The sequence below is a fragment of the Nothoprocta perdicaria genome, unplaced genomic scaffold, assembly GCF_003342845.1.
Source record: "Nothoprocta perdicaria isolate Ctin4 unplaced genomic scaffold, notPer1 scaffold_59, whole genome shotgun sequence".
NCBI lineage: Eukaryota > Metazoa > Chordata > Aves > Tinamiformes > Tinamidae > Nothoprocta > Nothoprocta perdicaria.
Window position 1 is genome coordinate 628,851 of NW_020455854.1, and position 23,751 is coordinate 652,601.

At 43.8% G+C, this 23,751-nt stretch overlaps 1 protein-coding gene across 1 annotated transcript; it reads right to left on the minus strand.

Annotated features, from left to right (window-relative positions):
* Positions 1-982: 982 nt before the first annotated feature.
* SLX4 (SLX4 structure-specific endonuclease subunit) lies at positions 983-23,088 on the minus strand. Its single transcript, XM_026049072.1, has 18 exons — positions 22,747-23,088; positions 22,098-22,144; positions 21,376-21,468; positions 20,231-20,287; positions 18,912-19,476; positions 17,841-18,101; positions 16,856-17,030; positions 16,004-16,213; positions 14,948-15,162; positions 13,531-13,844; positions 12,370-12,652; positions 11,367-11,455; positions 9,119-9,265; positions 8,334-8,503; positions 5,069-7,461; positions 3,587-3,689; positions 2,610-3,107; positions 983-2,000 (listed from the first exon to the last, which is right to left on the minus strand). The coding sequence occupies exons 5-18, from the start codon at positions 19,270-19,272 to the stop codon at positions 1,685-1,687; spliced, it is 5,535 nt and encodes a 1,844-aa protein (XP_025904857.1). The 5' UTR covers positions 19,273-19,476; positions 20,231-20,287; positions 21,376-21,468; positions 22,098-22,144; positions 22,747-23,088; the 3' UTR covers positions 983-1,684.
* Between the last annotated feature and the right edge of the window lie 663 nt (positions 23,089-23,751).

A 23,751-nucleotide genomic window follows, 5' to 3' on the forward strand; every position in this document is an offset into this window, starting at 1 on the left:
TTCTTAACATGGCACAAAGTTTCTTACGGTGCACTCCTATTAGTTGAACTATGTAATTTGTATGCCCGAAGCGTGACACTGTATTTGAAGGTCAAGACAGAATAAAGAATTGATTAGAAAAGCTTTGATCATCAATGTTTTACCTTGGAATATAGCAGAGAAGGTATCTTACTTATTTTCATATATTAAGACTGATAAGAGAGAAATACATGATACGCTATGGGAAACAATATTTCCTAGAATGCTACTTAAAGGCAAAATTTGGCCTTTCTGTGCAAGAAAGTCATCTTATTGTTAGCTTTTGCACTGGAGAATGGGGGAGGAAAAATGATGTTCTTGACAGGGAAGGAAATTATTTAGAAAGCTCCAGAATTCACCAGAGAGGGCAGAAGGGKCTGCTAGGAGGTCCCCACACCATCACACACACCACAGCAACCCGACAGAGAAGTCTGTAATACCACAGCAGCTGTGGACCCGTTCTCCATGAGCCCCCCTTGCCAAGGCCAAACCAGGCCCTTCCCCATCTCTCCTCCTGGCCGACCAAAACACCTTCCCCAGCCTTACCTGGGGTCTCTCCTACCTTTGTGCTCCACATCTCAAGCAGACCTGGCAATCTGCCTCTCTCCAGCCACTGCCCAGTGATGCCATGTGCCAGCTCTCCTTGCTGCTGGGCCCTGTGACACGACTCTCCTCGTCCTTCAGTTCTCTGCTGAGAACCCTTCTAGCCAGAGCGCTCACTGTGGAGCCATGGCTACTCCCAGCTAGACCTAGGACTGTGGGTTAGGCAATCCCAGGCCCTCCTAGGACATTACTTGTTACAGTTTATCATTAATAGCTTATTATGTTTATTTAGATAAATTAAATAAAAAGGCTACAATATATCAAAAATATAAATAATTTCCAAAATACATATACTACAAAATCTGATTTTTTTTTTTAAAAAAGTGTTCATTTTGCCAAGACCTTTTCAGATTCAAAACTCTCAAATGCATGCAAGTCCGAAGAGCTCACAAAATACATTAAAAAGTCAACCTTTTAGGGTCCAAGAGTTCCATATGTTGTTCACAACTTCTTTTACAATAGGTTTAAGAACAGACTGCTCAAGGAAGAGATTTTAGATCATGATACAAGAAGTGCTGCAAAGTCCAGTGGTCACTATACCACCTCCTTAATAAAAATTATCTCTCAAGGATTTGTTCTGCTCTAGCTACAACAACAAGGTAACAAACACAGCCCTCAGAAAACGGAGCAGATAATATCTTGGACATCCCAGCATGCAAGCACCTGCTGCATGCTGGACACACACGTTGGAATCCAGGCTTGCACTCAGTACCTGGTGTCACAGGACACTGAGAAGTCATCAGATACAGTTTAGAAAAACAGCTGCATTGTTGTACAGCTGTTTCAGAAACACAGATTTAGGAGTTTTACCAGAGACTGCCAGATGAACCTAGGGGAGCAGAACCCTCATTTCCACAGTGTCCCCCTGCCTTGGCAAACAGTAGGGCCACTCAGATACTGAATAACTTCCTGAAGGGTCTAAAGAGTCAGGAAGGAAACAGGGACCTAAAATTTATCAGAAAAAAATGGAAAGCAGAGATAAAGAGGAGAAGAAGCAGGGGAGAAGGGCACCAATAGGAGGCACCTGTGCAACTGCTGCTGGAAATGGGAGAGAGGCCTCCATTCAGTATCGTTTCCTCTGTTTTTTGTTCCTCTTTTGTTTGGCTTCCTTCTCCTTCCGCTCTGCGGCCGTGGTGAAGGTGATACATTGAGCATCTAAAAAATCCAGCAGCTTTGCCTTGGAAATCTTGATGCCGTTCCCTTTCAGCTCTAGGTGCAGTGCAGCCAGCTCAACTGGCTCATAAAAGAGGATCTTGTGGTACAGGGCTGGGTTGGAAAGGATGTAGTTCCTCACCGCCTCCAGCGTTTCCGCCTCCCGGGCTGCTGCCTGAGAAGCTGGGAACTCCTCTTCCTCCTCTTCAGACACAGTGAAAAAGGAACTAGAAGTGAGAAAGAGCAGAAAAAGCAATCAAGGAAAGAACTGCTCATCCAGGGCACGCTCAGAGCTGCTCAAGCCCCTGACAGCCAACCCTGCGATGCCCTGGGTAGGATCTCCAATACCAGCAATTGCCAAACGAAGAGGAAGATGCCACATGTTCTGCACACCTAGACATCCCAGCCRTGCTGTGCCAGTCCTGTGCTGCCTGCCCTTCCTTGCTCCTGCCTGCACTGCTGCTGTYGTCCTCGTGGGCTCCTCTGCGCAGCACCATGTGCAGCGCCTGCTCAGTGTCCCCTCCCTGCTCTTCTCGCAGGCCCTTGCTCGACCCGGCGAGGCCCCTGGCAGAGCTACCAGACCGGGCCAGCTTTGGGCTCTGCCCACGGGCAGTTTCACCCAGGAGCATTTCTGTGCTCTCAGAATAGCCCACTAGCAATTAGACCAGAACAAACAKCAGCAGAACTTACTTGAAGTGACAAAAGCTCAGGGAAGACAGGCTACAGTACAGAGCCCCTGTATTCTGCATTGACACTCATTTCTTTGTTTCCCACTTTCCCAGCTCATCTCTGTGCTGGGAGTAGAGAGACTCCTTTGTTAGTATTTTGCTCCCTACCTCTGTATTGCGATAGAGACGTCGCTGCCATCCAGTGAGGAATATGAAGATTCCTGAGATGATGAGAGCATCAGCTCCGCCTCATCAGCTAGCAGAGTGCCCCTGTCGGGAGATACAGTTGATGTCTTCTGTTCCTTGGTTCCTCTGGCCTGAGATGTCCTTTTAGTCCCTTTCTTAGCTGCTGCCGGGCCTGTTGCAGGGGGTGCAATCAAATCCTCACCSCCAGCACCGTGCCCAGCCAGCGCTGAGGAGGCCCTAACAGCCTGTTGCTTTTTCCTCACAGTTTTTGAGGTTTTGGCACGTTTTCCACCTGTGGTCCTGTTTGTCTTYGTCTGCCTACGGTGTTTGGCTGGGGGCTTCTGCGAGGGAAACTGGGAGGATGGGATATCGTCCACTATGTCAGCATCCACATCCATATCCACGTCCTGGTGCGTATACTGGAATATCTCCTTCAACTTTAACACCATCTGGCGTTTTGGGAAAGGACGAACTCCAAATCTGAAAGAGAAAGGTGGGAGTGTAGGCTAAGATAATGCTGCACCTTCCACTGTTATAGCTCAAGAATGTGACCAAGCCAGGAAGTCCAGTGGCCAGCTGGAAGAGCATGACATTGGAAAACCACAAGGTTTTCCTCTCCAGCACAGCAGCTTCCTTTCACACTACCTGCCAGCAGGTTTCTTACACAATCACAGAGTGCTTGAGGCTGGAAGGGACCTCTAGAGATCATCTAGTGCAGCCCCCCTGMTCCAGCAGGGACACCCAGAGCAYGGGGCACAGGGTGGCATCCAGGCGGGTCTGGAAGACCTCCAGAGAAGGTGACTCCACAACCTCTCTGGGCAGCCTGTGCCAGGGCTCTGTCACCCTCACAGGAAAGAAGTTCTTCCTCACATGGAGATGGACCTGCCTGTGTTTTAATTTATACACATATATATTTTTTTCTGCTCATTAAGAGATGTACTTGTGGATGAAGTGCTAACCTGCTCAACTCCTTCTTTAGTTGTGGGGTCTCCATAAGGGAATAATCTGGCATTGGTGTCATAGGAGTCTCAGGAGACTTGTCCCTCTCTTGACAGGTAGGTTCTGCAACAGAATGAAATTGTCATCAGAATTAGTATAGAAGAATGTAAGAGATAACTTCCCCTCCTGGGAGGCAGATATTTTAGTGTTATATAATAACTGTTTTAGAAGCACTACTTGTCTGAAAGCTGCTCTGCTAAATACCTTTATATTGAACAGATACCTTTATATTGTCTTCCTGTGGTCTAGGATATTTGTTTTTTATTGTCTTTAAATCAGAAAACAAATTGAGACATATGTTAGGTCTGAATAAAGAAGTCCAGTGAAGGCTTTGTTAGAACTGTTGCAAGGTAATTAAAAATATATGTTTACTGAATTCTGTGAAGTTGTTCTTTCCCCAGGAAGAAAATGTCATAGTAGAGACCTGATGCAGAAGAAATCAAACAAGTCAAGAATCTGAAGGGCTGAATTAGATACTGCTTTAGTGCTACTGATCTCCTGATAGTGTAAAGCACAGTCAGTCCCATAGATCAGGTTCTAAACCCCTGTTGTTTAACTAATTACTTAGGATAGTACAATTAGTAACATAGCTWAAAAATATTAAGAAATCAATTACTATTCCAAGATCTTAGATAGAAGGAAATATGCAAGTGCAACACAAAGTACTAATCCTAGTAAGCAGCTGACCCCAGAGAGGTGTGTTAGTGTTTTGTGTGTTGTCAGACATTCAAGCAGACAGGGCTCAGCTCCTGACATCACTAAGCAGAATCTGTTGGCAAAGAGCAGCTTGGCTCTTAGTCTCTTGTGTGTGCCATTCGCTGTGTCCCCTGGGCGAGACCTCAGCTGTACACACGAAAATCTGTTGGAAGAGCTTAGAACCAGCAAACAGAAGGCAGGGCAAGTCAAAGCAAGGGCAAATCAGAGGAGCTTTACAGGAAAACATGCAGAGCCTTCCAGTGGGCAGGAGAGGCACCTACTTCCAGCCAGCCTCTACACTTCTACTACTGGAAGCAAAGCTTACCTGATATCTTCATGTAAATGTTAGCACATACATCAATTATGAATGCATGAAAAACGCAAGACCCATTGCAAGGAATAAACATTCTCTAGCATGCCAGGTGCAGGCTGTTTTATTTATTTACTTATTTCCTTTCTGGTAAGGTCTTATCATTTCTACACTGCATACTATCACTGTCAAAGACCCAGCATGAATGCAACACAAATGAATGCAGCAATCCCACGTATTTAGTAGCACTCTGTCACACATCAGAAGCTGACTGTACCTTCTTGTGCCTGGCCCTGATTGCTTTGAGTTAGAAGGCCAAAACACCCTCCCAATATACCTGGTGAACAAATAAACCTGGCGAACAACAAATAGGATGATCGCTTACAAGAACAACTTAACCAAGTTCAATGAACCTCGTACGGATACAAGCTCTCACCAGGAGTCTTTACAAGGTCTGTCTGACGGACATCTGCTGAAGCTGACCCCTTCTGAGGTACAGGAAGCATCTCTGGGGATTCATCTTCTTCATTATGAAAATCTTCCCAGAATTTGGTGTTCAGGAAACTTTCCCTGCCGCCTTCTGATGACCATGCCTCAATAGGGCTCTTTTCGAGGTGAAGCAAAGTTGTTGCTCYGTCACTAGGACTTCCCTGAAGAGGGGTACTGCCCTTGATTCCCTGGGCTTGGGCCGGGCTCTCCCATTTGACAGGCCAAGAGTCAGATCTGGGGCTGCCGGCAGGGCTTGGGCTTGCACAGCCAGTTGGGCTGGAGTTCTGGTTGTTACCTCTCAATGGTGACAGATACTTAGTGTGCCAGAAGTCATCAACAGGGACTGGAGGCTCGTCGTGAAGCAAGACACTGCTGCCCAAAGAAAGCCGACTTGTTTGCTCTTCGCTTTCGCTGTCCTTTATCTCAACCACATTGGTATCTGTTTCATCTTCCAGTGCCTGTTCATGACATGGAGACACAGGTTTGGWCACTGATGAGCTCTTGGCACATTTTCTTTCCATGCTGGTGTAGCCGAGGGAAAGATGTGAATCCTCTGGAGAAGCTAATGAGGTGTCAGTGGAAGATGACTCTGTTGCTTGGCTGTTGGAAGGTCTCCTTTCATCAGCTGAGTTCTCCCTAGGCAACTGTTTATCTGACAGTGACATTTCAGGAACTTTTATGAGGCTGATGGCCATTTCATGGTCACTTTTACCTGCCACTAAGCTCTTCGCCTTGAGTTGAGACCTGGATTTCTTTACACAGTTTACACTTGTGACCTGTGTCTGTGTTGAGATATTTCTGCTTTTGTTCTGAAGTGGTGTGTCTGGCACTAGCCAGGAGCTGTCCATACCCAAAGACTCCTCGCGACTCTGCCCTTCTTCATGGCTCAGGTTCAGACTCTGTTTGCTCTCTATGCAAGCACCCACTTGGCTGCTGAGAGGCAACTCTCTGGACATCTTTACATCATTATTTGTATGTGACACATCTGTAATGAGACATGAGACCCGGGATGATCTCAGCTGTATCTCAGTGATAGATGGGGAGTTATTCTCAGGTATGGGGATCCCAGGACCATGTTCTACACTACCACTTTTCAGTTGCTTGGAGAYTTCCATTTCCTTCACAGGAGAGCCCAACTGCGGTGACCTCCTCTCTTGTTCTAGCTCCATTTCATCATCAGAAGATAAAATAATAATATCGGCTTCCTTCCTCTCCTGGACTGCAACATCCTGAGTTCTTATGACTGGTGCTGACAAAACTGAAGCATATTTATGCCCATTTAGATCAGTGCAGGAAAGCTCTTCTGGAGAAATTGTGCTCTCTGTGTTCCCATTTCCTGATGTAAGGTCCTGCTCATTGCCTTTCTGGAAAGCTATTTTGGGAGATGGGGAGGATTTTTGATTTCTCTCTGGTGTTTCTGCTTCTCTGGGAAATTTCCAGTTTGATTCTGGAGACATAGATGAAGAACCAGTTGCAGGAAAAAAAGGCATATAAGCTTTGGGAGGAGAACTGCCACAAAAGCTATCTCTGTGTGGAAAAAGATCTTTTTGTGACTTGGTGTAAGCAAGCAAATCATTAACATCAGCATGTTTTTCACTAACAGTCTTTCCTGACTCTTTGATAACTTCTTTCATTGGAGAAGGCTCACAGTGTTCATTCCTATCAGTATCCTTGTGCAAGCCGGTGAACTGTTTTTCTTCCAAGTGGTCTCCCTCTCCCACATTATGTGAAGCCTGAGACAACTTGAAATCTTTCCCGCTTTTCAAGCTCCTAACACACTTCTGAGGTTCAAATTGGCAAGGCTCAGAATTAATGTCTGTGGCATTCACATTTTTGCATCCACTTGTATTCTGCATTTTCTCTTCTTCAGACAAGTCACAATTGGATGTTTCCATGTCACTGTCTTCCCTTAGATGTTTGTAGTCATTGCTTAGCACGGTGGACACAGACCTTTTTGCCTCATCTTTCCTAGTCTGCTGGCTGACACCTTGGGCTACCTCAGTATCACTGCAGATGTTGAAATCTGTGCCTTCACTCATCTCCAATTCATCCTGAACCATTTTTCTTTGAGTTGCAGCAAACTCATATATTTCCTCCAGCTCCTGTTCACCCACCCCATTGTCATCTTCYTTCTGGCATGCAGGGTTTAGCATAGCTTCTTCTTCCTCATCTTCACCCACCCACACTGAGTTCAGGAGCTCTTGGAAGTTCTCAGCTCTGTTGTCATTATCTTCGTCATCCCTCACAGAGATGAGATCATCTTCTACATCCACTTCAGAAGACACTTGACTCTCTCCAGCGCAGTCCTCACACTTGACCAGAAGTTCCCTTAAACCAAACCTGCGAGAACGTAACACAAATGTTAACGTTTCTCTCCTTCAAAATTCCCCCATGTTACAGCGCCTGATCAATCTAGTGAGTCTTGTGAAGAAAGTTAAACTTAGTTTGTGAAACTGTSGTGCTAAATTAGACATGCAGTTTTATCCTTATTAAAAATATGTCAATAACAATTTCAGGTTTTCACTCCATTTCACCATAATCTTCTCAGGTTTCACACTTATTTTCCTCCTTCCAAACAATGCACTCCTGCCTCTACAGAAGATAAACTCATACCTAATCAAGGAGAACTGATTACCTGACTATCAAGATAAAGGACAGATTTTTTTTTCCTGGTCTTTTTCAGAATTTCTTTAAAAGGACATCTACATTTCCAGAACTAAGTGATTTTGATCTGGTAGGATGTATTTCATCTGCTCCTGTTTCAAGCTCATTATYTAACACATGTCTAGGATCATGAGTGAGTAGTGTCTACAATCATGACCGACATAAGAAATTAGCATTCCCTGCATCCACATTCTGCAAGTCTCATTCAGATCAGCTGTGTCACTTGTGCAATGCCTTGAGAATTAACACTTATCACCATAGCCACCATCATCTGTCATTAAAGATCTTGAGACAAAACTTGACAAAAGTGTACTAGTCATAAACCAAAACCAGAAAATCTCAAGATGTATCCTGAAGAAAGATTCATGAAAAGAAAAGGATAAGATGCTCTTGTGTTCATATTTCACTTAAGAGAAAAGCAGAGGTGCTGGAATCTTAAGTGAAATGAATTTTGTGGAAGCCACTGRAACCACAACAGAAGATATCAGGTTAAAGTCCATGTGGCTGAAAGCATGAGGTGATCCAAAGCACACTCATATGATATAAACCTGGTAGCCAAAGCTCTTAGCTGGGGCAGAATTCTAGCAGGGACGTCAGCATCAGCAGCATAAAGATATCGCAGGAATGCACAGGCTGCCTCTTCCGTCACGTCACTCAGCAGCACTCGGCGTGTCTGCTCACTCCCRTCCTCCTTCACAAACAACCCTTCGTTGTAAACCTGTGAGGTAAAAGGAAAGCAAACAGGTCCCCTTCCTCATAAAGGAACAACACCAGCAGAATCTTCTGTCAGCCTACTCCTTCCTGCCCCTACAGCATTTAACTTGTACCCTGAAGATTTCATGGACCACTTAGAAATGGTCCTTTTACAAAGAACAGCTTGTAAATATTGTCTRCTCCACAATCAAAATTGTCAGAAGACAGACAGAAAGACAGACAGATGTACCAGTAGGGACAAGGTAGTCTGTGCTTACACAGGTACAAAAATTAAAGGGGGAAAAAAAAACCCAAAAGACAAAAAACACTTAGAAAACTTCCTGTCCTGCTTATGGGCAGAATGCAAGTAACAATCCTTAACCTTCCTCTTCTCATTCAGGACAAATTACCACTTTTTTTTTTTTTTTTACCAAGTTGTCAAGATTCATGCAAAGTGAAAAGCTGAAAAATCACTGCAGGTCCAGAGTCACTTGCCACTGGATCGCCAAATACTCTGTGTTTACTGTACAGAAGCATTAACTCATTTAGGTGTGGTCAGTATGGAATAGCTGGTCAAATTCCTGTTACTGCAAAGGTGCTTTACTCAAGTGGAAGAGAAAAGTCTATGAGCAGTACTTACCAGCTGAACAGCCCGAGGACACCGYGCATACAGCACAAACATGTGGGCATAAAGGATTTCTCCAGAGTCCACCTGAAACTGCACGTCACTCAAGTGGGGGTTGTTGACCATGACACTGAAATCTGCTGCCAGCATCTTGAGAGAGGACTAAAACATAGAAGGGACACAAAGACAGAAGTTGTCACGGCTGTAAGGCATTCTCCTGGTAAATASAGAAACAACAACTCAGTTTGTCAGTACTGCTGTAGTCTGGGTCCCAGCGTGGACATTGCTGCCTTTGCCTTCTCAGTACTGACAGAATCCTTATCAGTGCAAGGCTTCCATAAGAGACATAAGCAGGCTAGTCCAACACACATCTCTGACTTTGTTTCTCTCCTTCTCCTCTCTTCAAAGCCTAGCAGCTGTGAAGGAGAGGCAGGCACACRCTGTCTTCCTCTCTACTTGTGTCACAGCCTTGCCTTACAGCACATCATCATCCTCTGATCCTGACCACATCACTTCCTAATGTGGTAGAGCCACTGCCTGCACTTGGCCTCTTGCTGTGCTGCCTTCCACCATGGTTTTCAAAGCTGTAATTCCCGCCTTGATGGAAGTGAACTCAGTTCATAACAATTGGATAGAACAAGAGGAATGAAGATGACTCAGGGACAAGGTCATGAGCCTTTCCTCTCCTGTTCACTGTTTCAGTCTGCCAGTGACAGCTGGGAAGAAGCCCTCTGCAACAAGGGGCCAATATGGAATAACAGAAATGTAGGTATCTAGTCCAAAGGAACTTGTGCACCTGCTACTGAAATCCCTTTTGAAAATTCCACTTACTTGGGAAAAAACAACCAACCAAACAACAACAACAACAAAAAAAAAAACAAACAAAAAAACTATTTACTCTTGTAATTTTAGAATGCTTTACCAAAATCTCGGGGAAGGCCGGTTGCCCGAGCTATCTGTGACTAGTTTAATATCTGGAGCTACCCCTACTACAAACCCACTCAAAGMAATCTTCTAAAGACTCAGATTCCCCAGGTAGGAGTGTTGCTTCTGGAGGTGACCAGTGCTTCAGAGAAGTGTGAAACATCCGCGGCCCATAGTTGAGGAAAGCAGCCTGACTGTAAGTGGAAAGTAGCTTTACCTGACATACTAATCATTATCCTGTACTTTCTGAACCTAATGCAAACYGGAAAAAAGGCAAGTTCTATCCAACTGCACGAGATGCAGTTCCACTGGCAACAGCAGAACTCTTTWTTAGCAGGTTTCTGTGTTAGTTCAGTGGAAACTCAACCTCTCTGCCTCCTCCAGTGTGTTTGCAGGAAGCCAATAATGGTTAGTGTGGAAACAGCAGCACATGTTGGGCCATTTGTTCCAGGCTTCACAGGTGGGCTAGAGGAGACTCTGTATGTCATGGCAGCGGGGTGGACTGCTCTCCCAGGGCAAGACAGGAAGCTCCATCTGGAAACTGATTAGGTGTTTCTTGCTCTCTTTTTTTTGGCAGGTAGGACACCTGCAGGACAGTACCCTGGGAAGCCAGTAACCATGTTCCAGGCAGGAAGCCCAGAATAGCTTTCCTGCTGATGCTAAAATTATGACTTGAAAATGGGGAAATTAAGTGAAAATAGAAATATTCTGGCTGCACCATTCTCTGTGCAAAAGAAAGACTGGAAAGGAAGATAAGAGGAGAGGCACTTACAAAGGTCTGTTCACAACCACCCAAAATGGGTGTGTACATGAGCCTGAATGAAACCCCAGATAGTTCTGCCTCTCCTGGGCTCCAGGAAGTGTGGCCTGTGTCATCTAGTCTGGACAGCAAAGCAGAGTATTACCTGAATGCTGAGCAGATAAAGCYCTAGTAACTACCCCAAATACACTATGTACTACAGCCTCAATATTTCACTTGGTTCTCTTTGTAAAATTATGCACAGATTTGATTTGTGTTACCTGTCATTTTAAATCAAGTAGGACAAACACTCTGAAATCACCACAGGCCTGCCTGTGGGCATCAATGAAACATCACTTATCATGATTCCAACATCTGTGATGATTCCTGTGAGCGACTGTGATCCTTAAACATCTCTGTTTCTGTGAAAATGAATGGGAAACACTCCATACTTCTGTAAATTAACCAAATAGGAGAGCTGCCTTTGTTTTTTTTCCTTTCTTTTTTTTTTTTTTTTTTTTTTTTTTTTTTTTTTTTTTTTTTTAACAGTGCAAATAAACAATACAAAAAAAGGAGGGGGGGAATAACATTTGTTCTTACATTTATATCGTTGCTTCTCAGAAATCTCTTCTCTTTGGATGGCGGAACAAAGCCACTAAGTGAAGTATCAGTGGAAGTCAATTCTTTTCCTCAAAGGAGAAAAGGCACATCTCAAGGCATGTATAACGTTCTTGTAAGACAGAGTGAAATGGGAACTCCTAATAGCATCCCATTACAACTCCCCAAGACTCCTGTCCCAGGCTGACATTTCTGAGCTGAAAGGCTCAGCCTCCCCCCTCTTGCCTTTGGTGTCTCAGCATATGACCAGCAGCCATTTGCTACAGCTTAATAGGAGAACTGAARGAATTTTACCCAAGTAAAGTACCAAACAGACAGACATGAGACTTAGCAACCACATTCTTCATTAATGAGTGAACAGGAGACACACAGTATATATATTATGCTAAATGGTTGGACTATTGGTCTTAATTTTAAGGCTACCATTAGTCTTGGAATGTGCAGTTGTGCAATGCACACCACTGTAACTGAGGAGGTTAGAGTTGCTCTTGGAGGAATTCTAGGTGGTGCATTTTTTTCRGATCAACTTCAGGGACTGTGCATCCATGTACAACACCCCATCATCCCTCTTACGCTCTTCTTTCACCAGGACTTCTCCCGGTGAAACCTTGTAAGACAGGCTGTCAGCAAAAGCCAATACGCAGAAAAGAGCAGCATGGGGTATGTTTTTGCCTCACCATTGGCCAAGTTTGGGCTCCCAGCTGGCAGAAATGCGTCTGACACCTTTAAAGGATTTCTAAAATAAAATTTAGAAGCTGCCAAGACAAGCTGTTTTTTTAATATTGGGATCTTTGAATCATTTCAGAAATGTCAACTTGATTGTATCTAAAGCCTACTACAGAATAATGYCCCCAAATATCACCTCCTGGGTCAACATCATGATCTTGCGGCTGCTGTCACTGCTCTCCAAGTTCAGTATGGCTAAGTGTGGTTCCTCATAGCTGATGGCACCAGAGAGGAGGCTCATGAGGCTGCCAGAACTTACTTGGCTGCTCTACTTCCTGAGCGTGGTTAACATCAAGGCTCCATTGAGTAAGAGTTTGTCCTTCCCTGGCCAACTCAACCAGGTCCTGGAGAGTCTGAATGTCCTTCTGGCTCTGAGATGAAAACTGTCCAGCCCCTTCAGAGTCTGTGCTGGCTTCATCAGTAGTTCTGACTTTAGTCTCTGTAGAAGCAAGATCATGAGGAAGGAGATCAGGTTGAAGCTGCTGAGATACTTCTGGCTGATCAGATCCCACTGATGGCAGAACAGTCTCTGACTTATAATTCTGATCAAAAGAGAGAGAGAGAGAGAGAGAAAAAAAAAGACACCAATAAATTAATTTGTATGTGTTTGCAGAGTTCTGTGCAGAGCTCAGAGCTCTGTTTCTGAATTGATCTCTAGTTCATACTTTCAAAATATCCTAATAAAAATCAATAAAATACTTAGAGCAATCCCCAGATATACTTTCTTCTTGGAGAGCAAGTATGTAATAAGGTGACAGACTAAAAGAGTCCTGTTTTTGTAGGCAGTGTTTATAAAACTACAGAACAATGAAAGTGGCAAGACATCTGGATAAGAACAGAGTGAAACTGTCCACTGTAAAACTGTATCACAAGCTGTATGCACCTGCATGCAGTGGGATGCATGGGGAAAGCCTGAAGCGCAAATGCTTCACTTTTACAATTCTAGGTGTTTCCATCCTCTCCTMTATGTAAGAGGCAAACATCAATCCTCAGTGTAAACTTTTCACACAGGTCCTTGCTGCCTTAATGCAAAACATGAGTAAAGAACGGCTCATATTATAATCAGAGAAAAATATCAAGAGAGAACACAAGAGTCTGGCTACTCTAAAAATAGCTGAGTTAGTAGCAAAATGAAGAGATTGAAGCCCTCTTAACAAATTCTCTCCCTTCCCATCTGTTTTGTTTTCCAAAAGCTCAGAGAACAGCATGACAACACAAGCCTCAGACTCCTGTCCAAAAGGGAGAAGTGAAAGCTCAAGATCACAAAATCTTCTTGCGTGCGACCAGGGGACAATTGTGCAGGAGCAGTGAGCATGCAGAGGCATGGGGTGACTCATTTAAATACCAGGCAAAGAGAAGGGTTGCAGAGCAAGTGAACTGTGGCACACAAATACCAGAGGAAGGAGAAAGAGCATCCCACCTGCACAGTTTTGCAAGGTACAATTGGAGGGGTCAGCTCAGCAGTGTAGAACAACTCAGGGTCACAGGGCCCTGTTAGAGCACTGCTATTCCACAAAAAGCAGTCCTTGTTTCTGGGCAATGGCATGAGCCAGTCTGCTTTCCCAGATCCATCCTCCAAAATCCTACTGGCAGGAAGCYGAGGGGTGGGAGGGAACTCCATCTCCTGGGTAAGCAGCATGGCCACTCGCTCTTCRGTCCTTTTGCGGACCCGCTCTGGATCCTGCAGCAGCAATGCTGGAGGAGCAGCTGAGCCTCTTCTACGTGTTTTTTTCTCTTTAAAAAGAAAAGCAAAAGAAACCCAAATAAATGAACAGCTGAACACACAAGCAGAGGCATCCAAGCTGCCAGCTCTTTCAGCTGTTGCAGCTGACAATGACCAAAATGCAACTACAGCAGAACACAAGATTTCTGCAACAAGTCCCAAGTCTCCCATTTCTTCTGCTGGAGAAACAAACCTTCGGGGAAGACTTACTCGTGCACACATCGTCCTGCTGGGCTGAGCTGTCAAATCAGATCATTATGAAAGCAACTGATATCTGTGCAGTCTACCTTCCAGACCCTTTGAACRGTGACGGTACAATGCTTTTGGCTAGATCCTACTGCTCCACCAAAACAAGAGAGGAAAAAAGACTCCAAACTCATAAGACTCCTTTTTGCATGTCTTGATCACTGAGGGTTATGGTCACTCATGTCAAACTACAGCTCACATGAAACCCGCACAGCTATCATTTGTCAGTTCTTTTTCTTTACTGCCTTTGTCTTACTAATTCCCAATATAATTGGCAGTGTTTATCAACAGGAAGAGATCTGAGTAGAGTCACGAAGAGCAAACTGTCCCATCTCCGTAGCRCTCAACCTTCCCCCATGGCAACTGGCTTCTTTTCTAATCACTTTTGGGCATTTAAATAGCAAAGCGCAGGTTCAACTGTGTGGAGTTGTATGCACATACACTACAGAAAGAAAACAGAGCAAAGAGAGAAGGCTGAAAAAGCTGCATAATCAAGCACATGGGAGAGTGAATAAGAAAAATGCACTGCAGAAGAAATAACAATGGCCTTTTCATGTTTTCCCTTTAGGATTTATGAAAAAACAACAACTCATTTTAAAAATATTCTACAGTTTTGAAACAATCAACAAGTGAAAAAAACATAAGTCCCAGAACGGAGCCTTTTCATCCTGCATCCTGCATCCTACATCCTGCAGCCTTCCTTAGCTGTCTGTACCTGGATACTTTGCATTACTGCATCTCTGACAACTTAAATAGAAATGTGGTTGTCAGCCCCTATGCCCAACAGAAAAGTTGGCARTGAAGAGCAGGCTGTTATATCACTCCTCCAGTAGTACAGACTTAGAMACTCACTTACAGTAACACGTACCTGATCCTGGCTTCCATTTGATTGGCAAAGCAGCCACGGGTTTCACATTGGCAGCTATTGCTGCTTGTTCACGCTTTTCCTGCTCCAAGAGAGAGCGTGACATTGCCATAGCAACCTGCAGATCTTCATCCTTAGTTTCCATTTTGGCCCTCTTTTTCTTTTCCTTTGACTCATCTTTGGAGATCCCTTTGCGCTTTGACGTGTTTGGTTGATTGCTGAAACATAAGAATGCAGCAGGAAGCCCAAGTTAACATAACATAGCTGGACCAGAGACAAGAAACACTGCACACTTCAGAGCAGCTGCCCCACTGCTCTGCCCCACAGAGATTCCCACATCCAGAATAATAAGAAAGCATTAACATTACTTTCTTCCGTTGAAGTAGGAAAAGGATTCCTTATCATGCATAGAATTCAGAGCAATTTGGAGAAAATCTTGTCTGGAAAGGTAAACACAGACTGCAGCCCTGACAAACTTTTTTCTCGGGTGGCAGGGGACACAGAGATGGCTTAAACATCTGCTGTCTCAATCCTAACTTTTGCACTATAAATAAAGGTTGAAATCAAGAACATGGTCACCAAAACTGTTCTTCCAATCTTATGCTTCCACGGTAAACAAGCACTGGCCCTTCCTCAGCACATGAAGACCCAAAACTCCTCTGGATAAATTTCAGGCAGGCACTACTTGTCGTACCCTTACCATTTTGCTCAAATCCCAAAGAGCAGATGCACCTCTGCATCCAGCACAATTCAAAACATTCCCTCTGTTTCCTCCTGGGCTCTGTGGATAAGGCATAACATGTAACCACGACAGCCACAAGTCAAAAAGCTAGGGCCTTGGCAACACAGATACTCAGGAGACACAGCATACTCATATACAGTGTGCTCTGCTTAGTAAGTTCAACCATACCATTCAGTTAATTACCTCTCAGAGCATAAATATTTCTAACAAATTAGTGTAAGATTATTTATTTCCTGTTTTGCTCCTGCCTGCTGACTCATAGTCATCCACCATTTGATCATTTTTGAAGGAAAGCAAGATTTTCACCAAAATTTTACCTAGGATACTTAAGAGAAGCAACACCAAGCTGGGGCACCTGCAGTGCCTGAAGCAGCATTTTAGGAGGAACATCCATCTCCACCGCACAGCGTTTCAAGTGAGTAGATCGGCTCTGGGAAGTTTGGAAATGTTTGCCACAGATCGGACAATCGGGGATTGCTGGTTTGCTGGAGGAGGAGCTCTGGGCTGCCTCCAGCTCATCCAGACACCTGAAGGATGACAGCAAAATAACTAAATAAGTATATATATATATATATATATATATATATATATATATGACAATAAACAAAATTAGTGGCTTTTTTAAACTCTGGCCCAAAAACACAACTCGCCTCCTAAAGCGCTGTAATTGAGCAATTCCAACTATTTAAGTGAGCTGTTTCCAATACTTTTTTAGAGAAGCTTACACTTTTTCTTTTTTTTTTTGAAGAGCTACCTATATGTAATATTTTAACAGTATTTAACATTTACCAGTAAGGAAACTCTTATAAGAGTGCTGACTTCAATTTAAGCCCGCACCATACTGACAAAAGAAAAGACAAGGACCCTTCCCTTAGCCTTCTACTCTCATTACCTGCAGAAAGCAAAGGTCTATAGTGCAATTTATTCATCTTTCAGAATAATATCATCTTTCCCTCAGCAAATGGCTCAGATTTGCAAACATTTGACACACCAAATGTTCTCAGAAAATCATTATTTAATTGAATAGATGGCGCTGAAATGGGCAGATTTAATTGAATAGATGGTGCTGAAATGGGCTGAAATTTTGCTACCCAGTCTGCAATTACATCTTCTCTAAGGTGCTGCTGAAAGCCACACTGGCCTCTTGGCCTCTCATGCTAGTTCTTCACCTATTAATGTGCTGCCCTCGTCGTGTCGTGTTCATGGCTGAAAGATCCTTCTGGCAGATCTGACAGAAAAACAAGTCTTCCTCCTCCAGGCTTTCAGGGACTTCCTCCTTGATCTTCTGCTGAAGGGCAAAAGCCAAAGCACCATCCTCCTTTGTGGGCAGAAGATCGAGGGGAACTGGCACAGAAGGGAGAGATGATTTGAGTTAAACATCTTGTAATGAAAGGCTTGAAATTGTTACACCTGTCATGATTGTTTTACTAACTTAAAAAAATAACTGCAATCTTCCTCTTGCACCTTCACATCTCATTTCTCACAAGGGAATGCAAAAACAGTAGAGGAGAGCACTACCCTGGGAGTGGAAGGTGGCAATTGGTTCATAGCACATTACATATCAGAACCAAAAGGAGGGTTATGTTTTAGCTGAAGTTGCTGGGGAGAACATGGGGTCTTAAACATTACATATTAAAAACAGGAGATTCTCACGTCCATAGAGCACCTGCAGGGCCTTGACTTTTAAAGCACCAAAACACACACACAAAAAAGTGCTATGAATTCAAATTGCTACGGATTCATCTGCATAGAACATACTATTTTGTAAGTGCCCACAGATTTACGGAAGACATGGAGTAACTAAGGGTTATATTTATAAAAGAGCTACATGACATTGTCCCTGAGGAGGATGACTAGATTTACTGATACTGTTATAATCTCAATCTGTTTCCAGAAAGTACATTATCTCTCCAGAATTTAACATAAGACCAATTCAGCCTCCCAAAAGAGCCAGGAGAAAAGTACAGAGATCAATACATTTACCAGTACAGAAAGCAAGTTTTCTCAGACAGTGGAGTGATTTATCCAGTGTCACACGAGCCCTGTGGCTAGCTGTGAACAAAGCCTAGGAATCCAGACTGCTCCTTACACAATCACCCTAAGCAGGCCTCAGCACTCTTCGCGCACACACAGGAGCTAACAGCAGAAACGAACCTTTCTCCCGGTTCTCTTCCTCAGTTTCATCAGAGGAATTCCTACGAGCTGCAGACATGGGCAAGCTATCTCCCAGGTTGTGTTTTAGCTGCTCAGGTGCCACTCTCTTGAACTGCTGCATTCTCTCCACCACCAGCTTTGCTGTCCGCACCTTCGACCCAGCCTGCAGCGGTGTCTTCAAGAGGTCTGAAGAGCAGGTCTCTGGCTGCGTAGCAGGACGGAAGGATAATGTAGTCTGGGAACAGGCACTCAGAGCACTCACTGAAGGGGAGAAAGCACCAGTTTCCCCAGTCAGAATTAAACAAGTAACTGAGCTGCCCAGGGAGCTGGTGGGAAGCTTCCCAAAAGAGCAACCTGAGACAGTCAAAAAAAGAACGCATTTCAACTCTGATCTTCAAACTCCATCCATGGCTTGACTTTCAGGTTCAGAAACAAGGAATAAGTGTTCCTAAAGAGGGGATAACAAGCAGCAGGCAGAGCCAACGCCAGACTAACAGCTCACTGCATCTCTGCTCTGCTTTGAGGCAACCTGTGAGATCAGACCAAAGATTTCACAAGCCCTGTTTCTGAGTGCAGTCAGCAGTAGATAATTAGGAAAGGGTATCAGGCATAACAGGTACAAAATAATCCTTTTCCTCATTGAGCTTATCTATCAGTTTAAGGACTTTGTGCACTGGTGACTGTCTTCTCGTCATCATATTTAGTGATCACTGAAAGACTAATCCTCCAGGAACTAACCTAGCACCTTTCTAAATTTTTTTGGCCTTGGTAACATTCAATGGCAACATAATTCAAGGTTCAATATAATACACTGTGAGAAAAAAAAAAAAAAAAAAAAAAAAACACTTTGATATCATCTAAATTTGCTCCTTGACGATTTGAGGGTGTTATTCTAAGTTCTGATGTTGCAAAAAAAAGTAATTATTCCCTCATATATCACTCAGCACTTAGGTTTTGTCTTACTAGAGGACCATATACCTTTTCCAGGCAGACTTCTCAAGAGCTCTACTGAACAACTGAGTCTTTTCAGCACTAGCCTATTTTCTCTCTGAAAGATCTCAGTGCACGTACCTGTCAGACTCCTCTTGGTAGAGTCACTGGCCACGGTGCCCAGCTGGCTGTCGGGGAGAGGGCTTCTCCTATCTTCTTGTGATGTCCCACCACTACTGCAGGCCACAGTATCATCATCTTCTTCATGCACTCCTGTTAGCACCTTAGAACCCAAATTTTGTGGCAAGTCTTTTCCCTTTACTACTGGAAAGCAATGATCAATTTGGCTCCTAGAAACAGTTTTGCCTGTTAATTTGCTTCTTGTAGTGGTCTTTGTCCATTTCTGAACCCTCTTTGCTGCTTCAGTATCCCCATTTTTTTTCTTTGCCCTACCCAAAATATTCGCCCACAATTCTTTAAAATCATTGTCCTGTTCATCCATGGTACTGCAGGTTGCAGTAAAGCTGCCTGGCAGCACTATGGGTATGGGAAAACAGGGGAAGATCTCAGGAACCGTTCAGGTCTGCATCCCCTGTGCTTCGCAGTCTTCACTGAGTCCTTTCCACCAACTCAGAGATCTTCATTCTTCAGACTCCAGCACCTCTCCACTGTTATAACAGGGGCCTTTCTTCTTTGATTAATTCATCTGCATAGAACATATTATACCACTTAGTGCCACACATTCTCCAAAGATCCTGTTTACTTTCACTCAGCACAGTGATGACTTTCTTCTTCAGAGGTTTTTGGAATATAAGTTAAGCATTTCAATTTGCCCAGAGTATGTGCAGAATCCTCATGGTACGCTAGAGGGCTTCAGAAAGACTTACTGAAGCCCTTTAGCAGAAGAACTTCTAAAAGGTGGATATGTAAGACGGCATATGCAGATGCAGTGTGAAACAGGCCTTTGGTACCACTTTGAAGGAGTTCCTTCAAAGACTCTTCTTTGAAGAAGAGATTCTCATATAAAATAGTAAGCAGCACGTAATAATAATACCACATACTGACCCAAAAAAACTAATGCAGTACTTTCAGTACAGACAGACACAGGTCACATTCCAAAGCACGCTGACCTCTCTTTCAAATTGTGTGGAGCAGAATTTGAGATGTCTCACTTGTATATGCACCAATATCTACATTTATATAACACAGGAGCAGTGAAGGTATTCACTCCCCTCCCAGGATATATGAAGGTATTCATTCCCAGTGAAGGTGAGGAAGAATGACTGTTACTCTAGAGTGCAAAATTCTTTTTTTTTTCTTCACCTTGCCCCCATGCTAAAAAGTAGGTAATACAGTAAGACTTATCAGTGCTTGGTCTTTCCAAAGAATTTCTTGGACAGATATGAGAGCACCTCTATCAAACATGCCCACCCTTCCTTCTTTCACCTCTGTGGCCTTACCTCGTCCTTTGCAGACCACATTTCATAAACTGTTGTCAAATACATCAGGTAAACAAACTGAGAGAAAATATTTTAAAATTAGTTTCTTAAACGTTCTCTATAGTAAGAATAACAGTGCTAGTTAGTGGTTTCTTGGAACAGCAATAGGTACAACAACATCCAGATGGAAAYATCGTCAACCCCCGAGCAATACTAAAAGTTGATTTCTATTCTTAGACATTTTGATTGTCCTTTTCTTCCTAGCCCTATGTTCACTATGGTTCTGGCTATTTYACTGGAGCTTTTATATTGCTCCCAAAATCCATTTCTTTCAAAACTTAAACAGAGTGTTTCACTTGGAATGGCAGCAACTGTGCTTCAGCTTCTCCAATAAAGCTCTGGGCACCAAAAGACTCAAAATGCAGGAAAAACACAAGCAGGATTGTTTTCTCAAATGGCTTTGCTGCAGTCAGGCAGGGCCAAGGAATGTTGGTTACACACTTGCATGGGTCAGCCTTTCCTATAAGCAATTACAGATGTTAATGGATTTATTTATTTTAAACTCAACCTCCTGAACCTGCAGAGAATTTTGCTGTGAATCTTGGATCAATTCCTGTGAGAGAGAAATTGAAGCTTTCTGTAACCAGTTCATAAATTTAATTCTTTTTAGACAGRATCTTGGAGTAGTTATCACTACAAATTGACGATGTTTTTTCTAAGTAGAAAGTGGCCTGCAGAGAATCTCACATCCTCCATGGCTTTAAATACCTCTCATAGACATACACATACACGTGTCATATTATTTATGGTGACTTCCTGATATTAAACTTTGACAAAGGCTGACCCTTTTGTTTGCAATTAATACTGAATGCCCCAGGAAGATCATGTGAGATGTATAAACAAGGCAAACCAAAGAATTCATCCATCTTACTCCTCCATCTACAGACTTGTACTGAGATGTAGGCACAGAGCAGGAGCCTATAAAYAAATCTGATCATGCTGTTATCGATGTACATTAAAGCCTCTTTGGCACCATTTTGTAGAGTTGGTCAAGTAATGGTTTTGCAAAATWAATACTTTCAATATAGAATTCAATTAACTTTGGAAGATTTGAGGACTCTACAAATCACACAAGCTGGTCAAATAAAATCAACAACAGCACTTACCTATCCACTTAGATGTCAAGTCTATTGCCCAACTGTACCTTTTGACGTATATCACCAAAAGAGTACAGAGCAGCAGAAGATYGAACCTAGAAACTGGGAGGAAAAGGTTATATTTTAGTGTATTTTTACTAATTGTTCCTTTTGTTTAAGTTCCAAGTTTCAGAGGATGGAGAAGGTGCTAAGTTTTGCCAGTTTAAGTACCTGTGTACTTAAAATATGTACATGAGTTAAACAAACACGTTACTCAGAATCTGCTCAGCCCAACACTGTATTCCCAGCAGTGGGAACAGCACTGCTCCTGTAGGAAAAATAAATAAATAAAATAAAAAAGCACATAACTCTTCAGAAGTCAGAACAGATCAGACTAGGTAAAGTCCTGAATAACCCAATGCAGTTCTACAACTCTAGAGTTGACCCTATTTTGAGCAGAAAGTTGGGACTCCTGAGGTATGTTCTTTCTTGCATTTTCCTATGATACTATGAATAGTTCGCTCTTTTTTTTTTTTTTTCCATCTGGGACTCATCTTGTTTCCGAATAACTTTCGTGAACCCAGAACCACAACTCTCTACTGAGACATAATGTGAGAGCTGCACAGTGCAGGTTCYTCGGCTTTGTGCAAGTGCAGATATAATATATAACACTGAGGAGAGAGAACGGGAGTTGCTCAGTGTGCAGACCACAAATATAAGCATAGAAGAGGAATTTCAAGTCAGGTACCAACCTTTCTGTTCTAGTCTCTGTCAGTCCTCCTGTGCCAGACAAAGGTAACTGAAACAGGGAAATAGAGGCAATGACAAATTAACAAGCAAGAAAATAACAGTTAAAAAAAAAAAATCATCAGATTTCAACAAGCAACCTTAGCAATGACCAGCATTAATGTCTATCAGATACTGCCCACTTATGTTCCCTCACAACCCATCAATGCATCATGTTCACATTTCCTTTACAGCAACCCCCTCCCTCACTAGTAACTTGTATATATGGAAAAGCATTTTATATTCCAYAAAACTTTTATCATGTTCCAGACATGAATTTTAAACCAGTACTTACATGACAAAAATGCCCTTCAAGTACTACAAAAACTAACTCCTATTTTAGAGAGCACCTCATTTAAAACGGAAGCATTGCATGTTATACCTCCTATGGAAGGATAAAGGGGAAGTAATCACAAAAATAAAAAGTAACGGTTGTTCAGGTGCAAATTTTCATGGCTTGCATGCAAATACAGTAACATACAAATCAGAAATCTATGCAGCGGGTGTTTCAAAATGAAAAATACAACCGAGAATTAAGCACCGTTTATAAACATTTCAGCTGAGGCCCAAAATGCTACCCAACAAGTAAGAGAACCCTAGTCGTTAAACACTAACCTGATTTTCAGAGACGAAGAGAAATAATCAGAGTAGGAATAAAAACAAATTGGCAAAATAGCAACATGACAATCAAATGGGATCGTGCTGAATATAAAAAAAAACTGTATTAAAATGAGAATGTAGTAAAATGAACATTCTCCAATTGATCTGGTATAAAAGACARCTTTTGGTGTACGTAAAACCCACAGAAAAAAAAAGTGCTATTAGATCATTATTAAAAACTACTAATTCAGAAAACAATGATMTAATGGGATTGATCTAATAGCATCTATTGCAAAATGACGAGGAAATTAGTCTACTCCAAGAGCAGCCCAGCATTTAGCACTCCAAGAGTATCCAAAACTGCAGCTCCTGCCGGTCCCGATTTCCAGCAGCASAAGGAGCTGCATGGCAAGCAGGAGCTGCGGGCGGACGGGCCGGGCGCTCTCTGGCCTCCGAGCCTCGGGCTCCCTCACAGCCCCGGCCCCAACGGCGGCGCTTCGGGAGGGCCGCTGCGGAAGCACCGTCTTGCACAGCGAGACGGACGCTAACGTCAAAGAACCGGCTGACAGGGGACTCGCTGGGTAACAAATTCACACTMATCAACACGGTTCTGTGAAGGACATGATCCCCGGCCTAAGTCGGCCTCTTCTCAGCGAGACTTTTTTTAACGTCACTCCCGTGAGGCGAGAGCCGCCGCGCGCGCAGCGGCCATGGCGGCCCGCCGTGACGTCACGCCGCGTGACGTCACGCCGCGTGGCCACGCCCTCCGCACAGCTGCGGGGCCCGCGTGGCCGCCGCCGCGGAGGGGGGCGCCGGTGCCGCCGCTCCCGCCCGGTCCTCGCCGCCCCCCGCCCGCCGCTGACCTCTCCGCCGCGGCCCGGGCTCCCTCCGCTCCTCGCGCCCCGCCACAGCAGCGGGAAGCGCCGCGGCCAGGCGCATGCGCTGCGCCCCAACGGTTCGCGCCTTCCTCTCCGCGGGCGGTGCGCGCATGCGCGCTCGGCGCGGGCCGCCCAGCCGCCG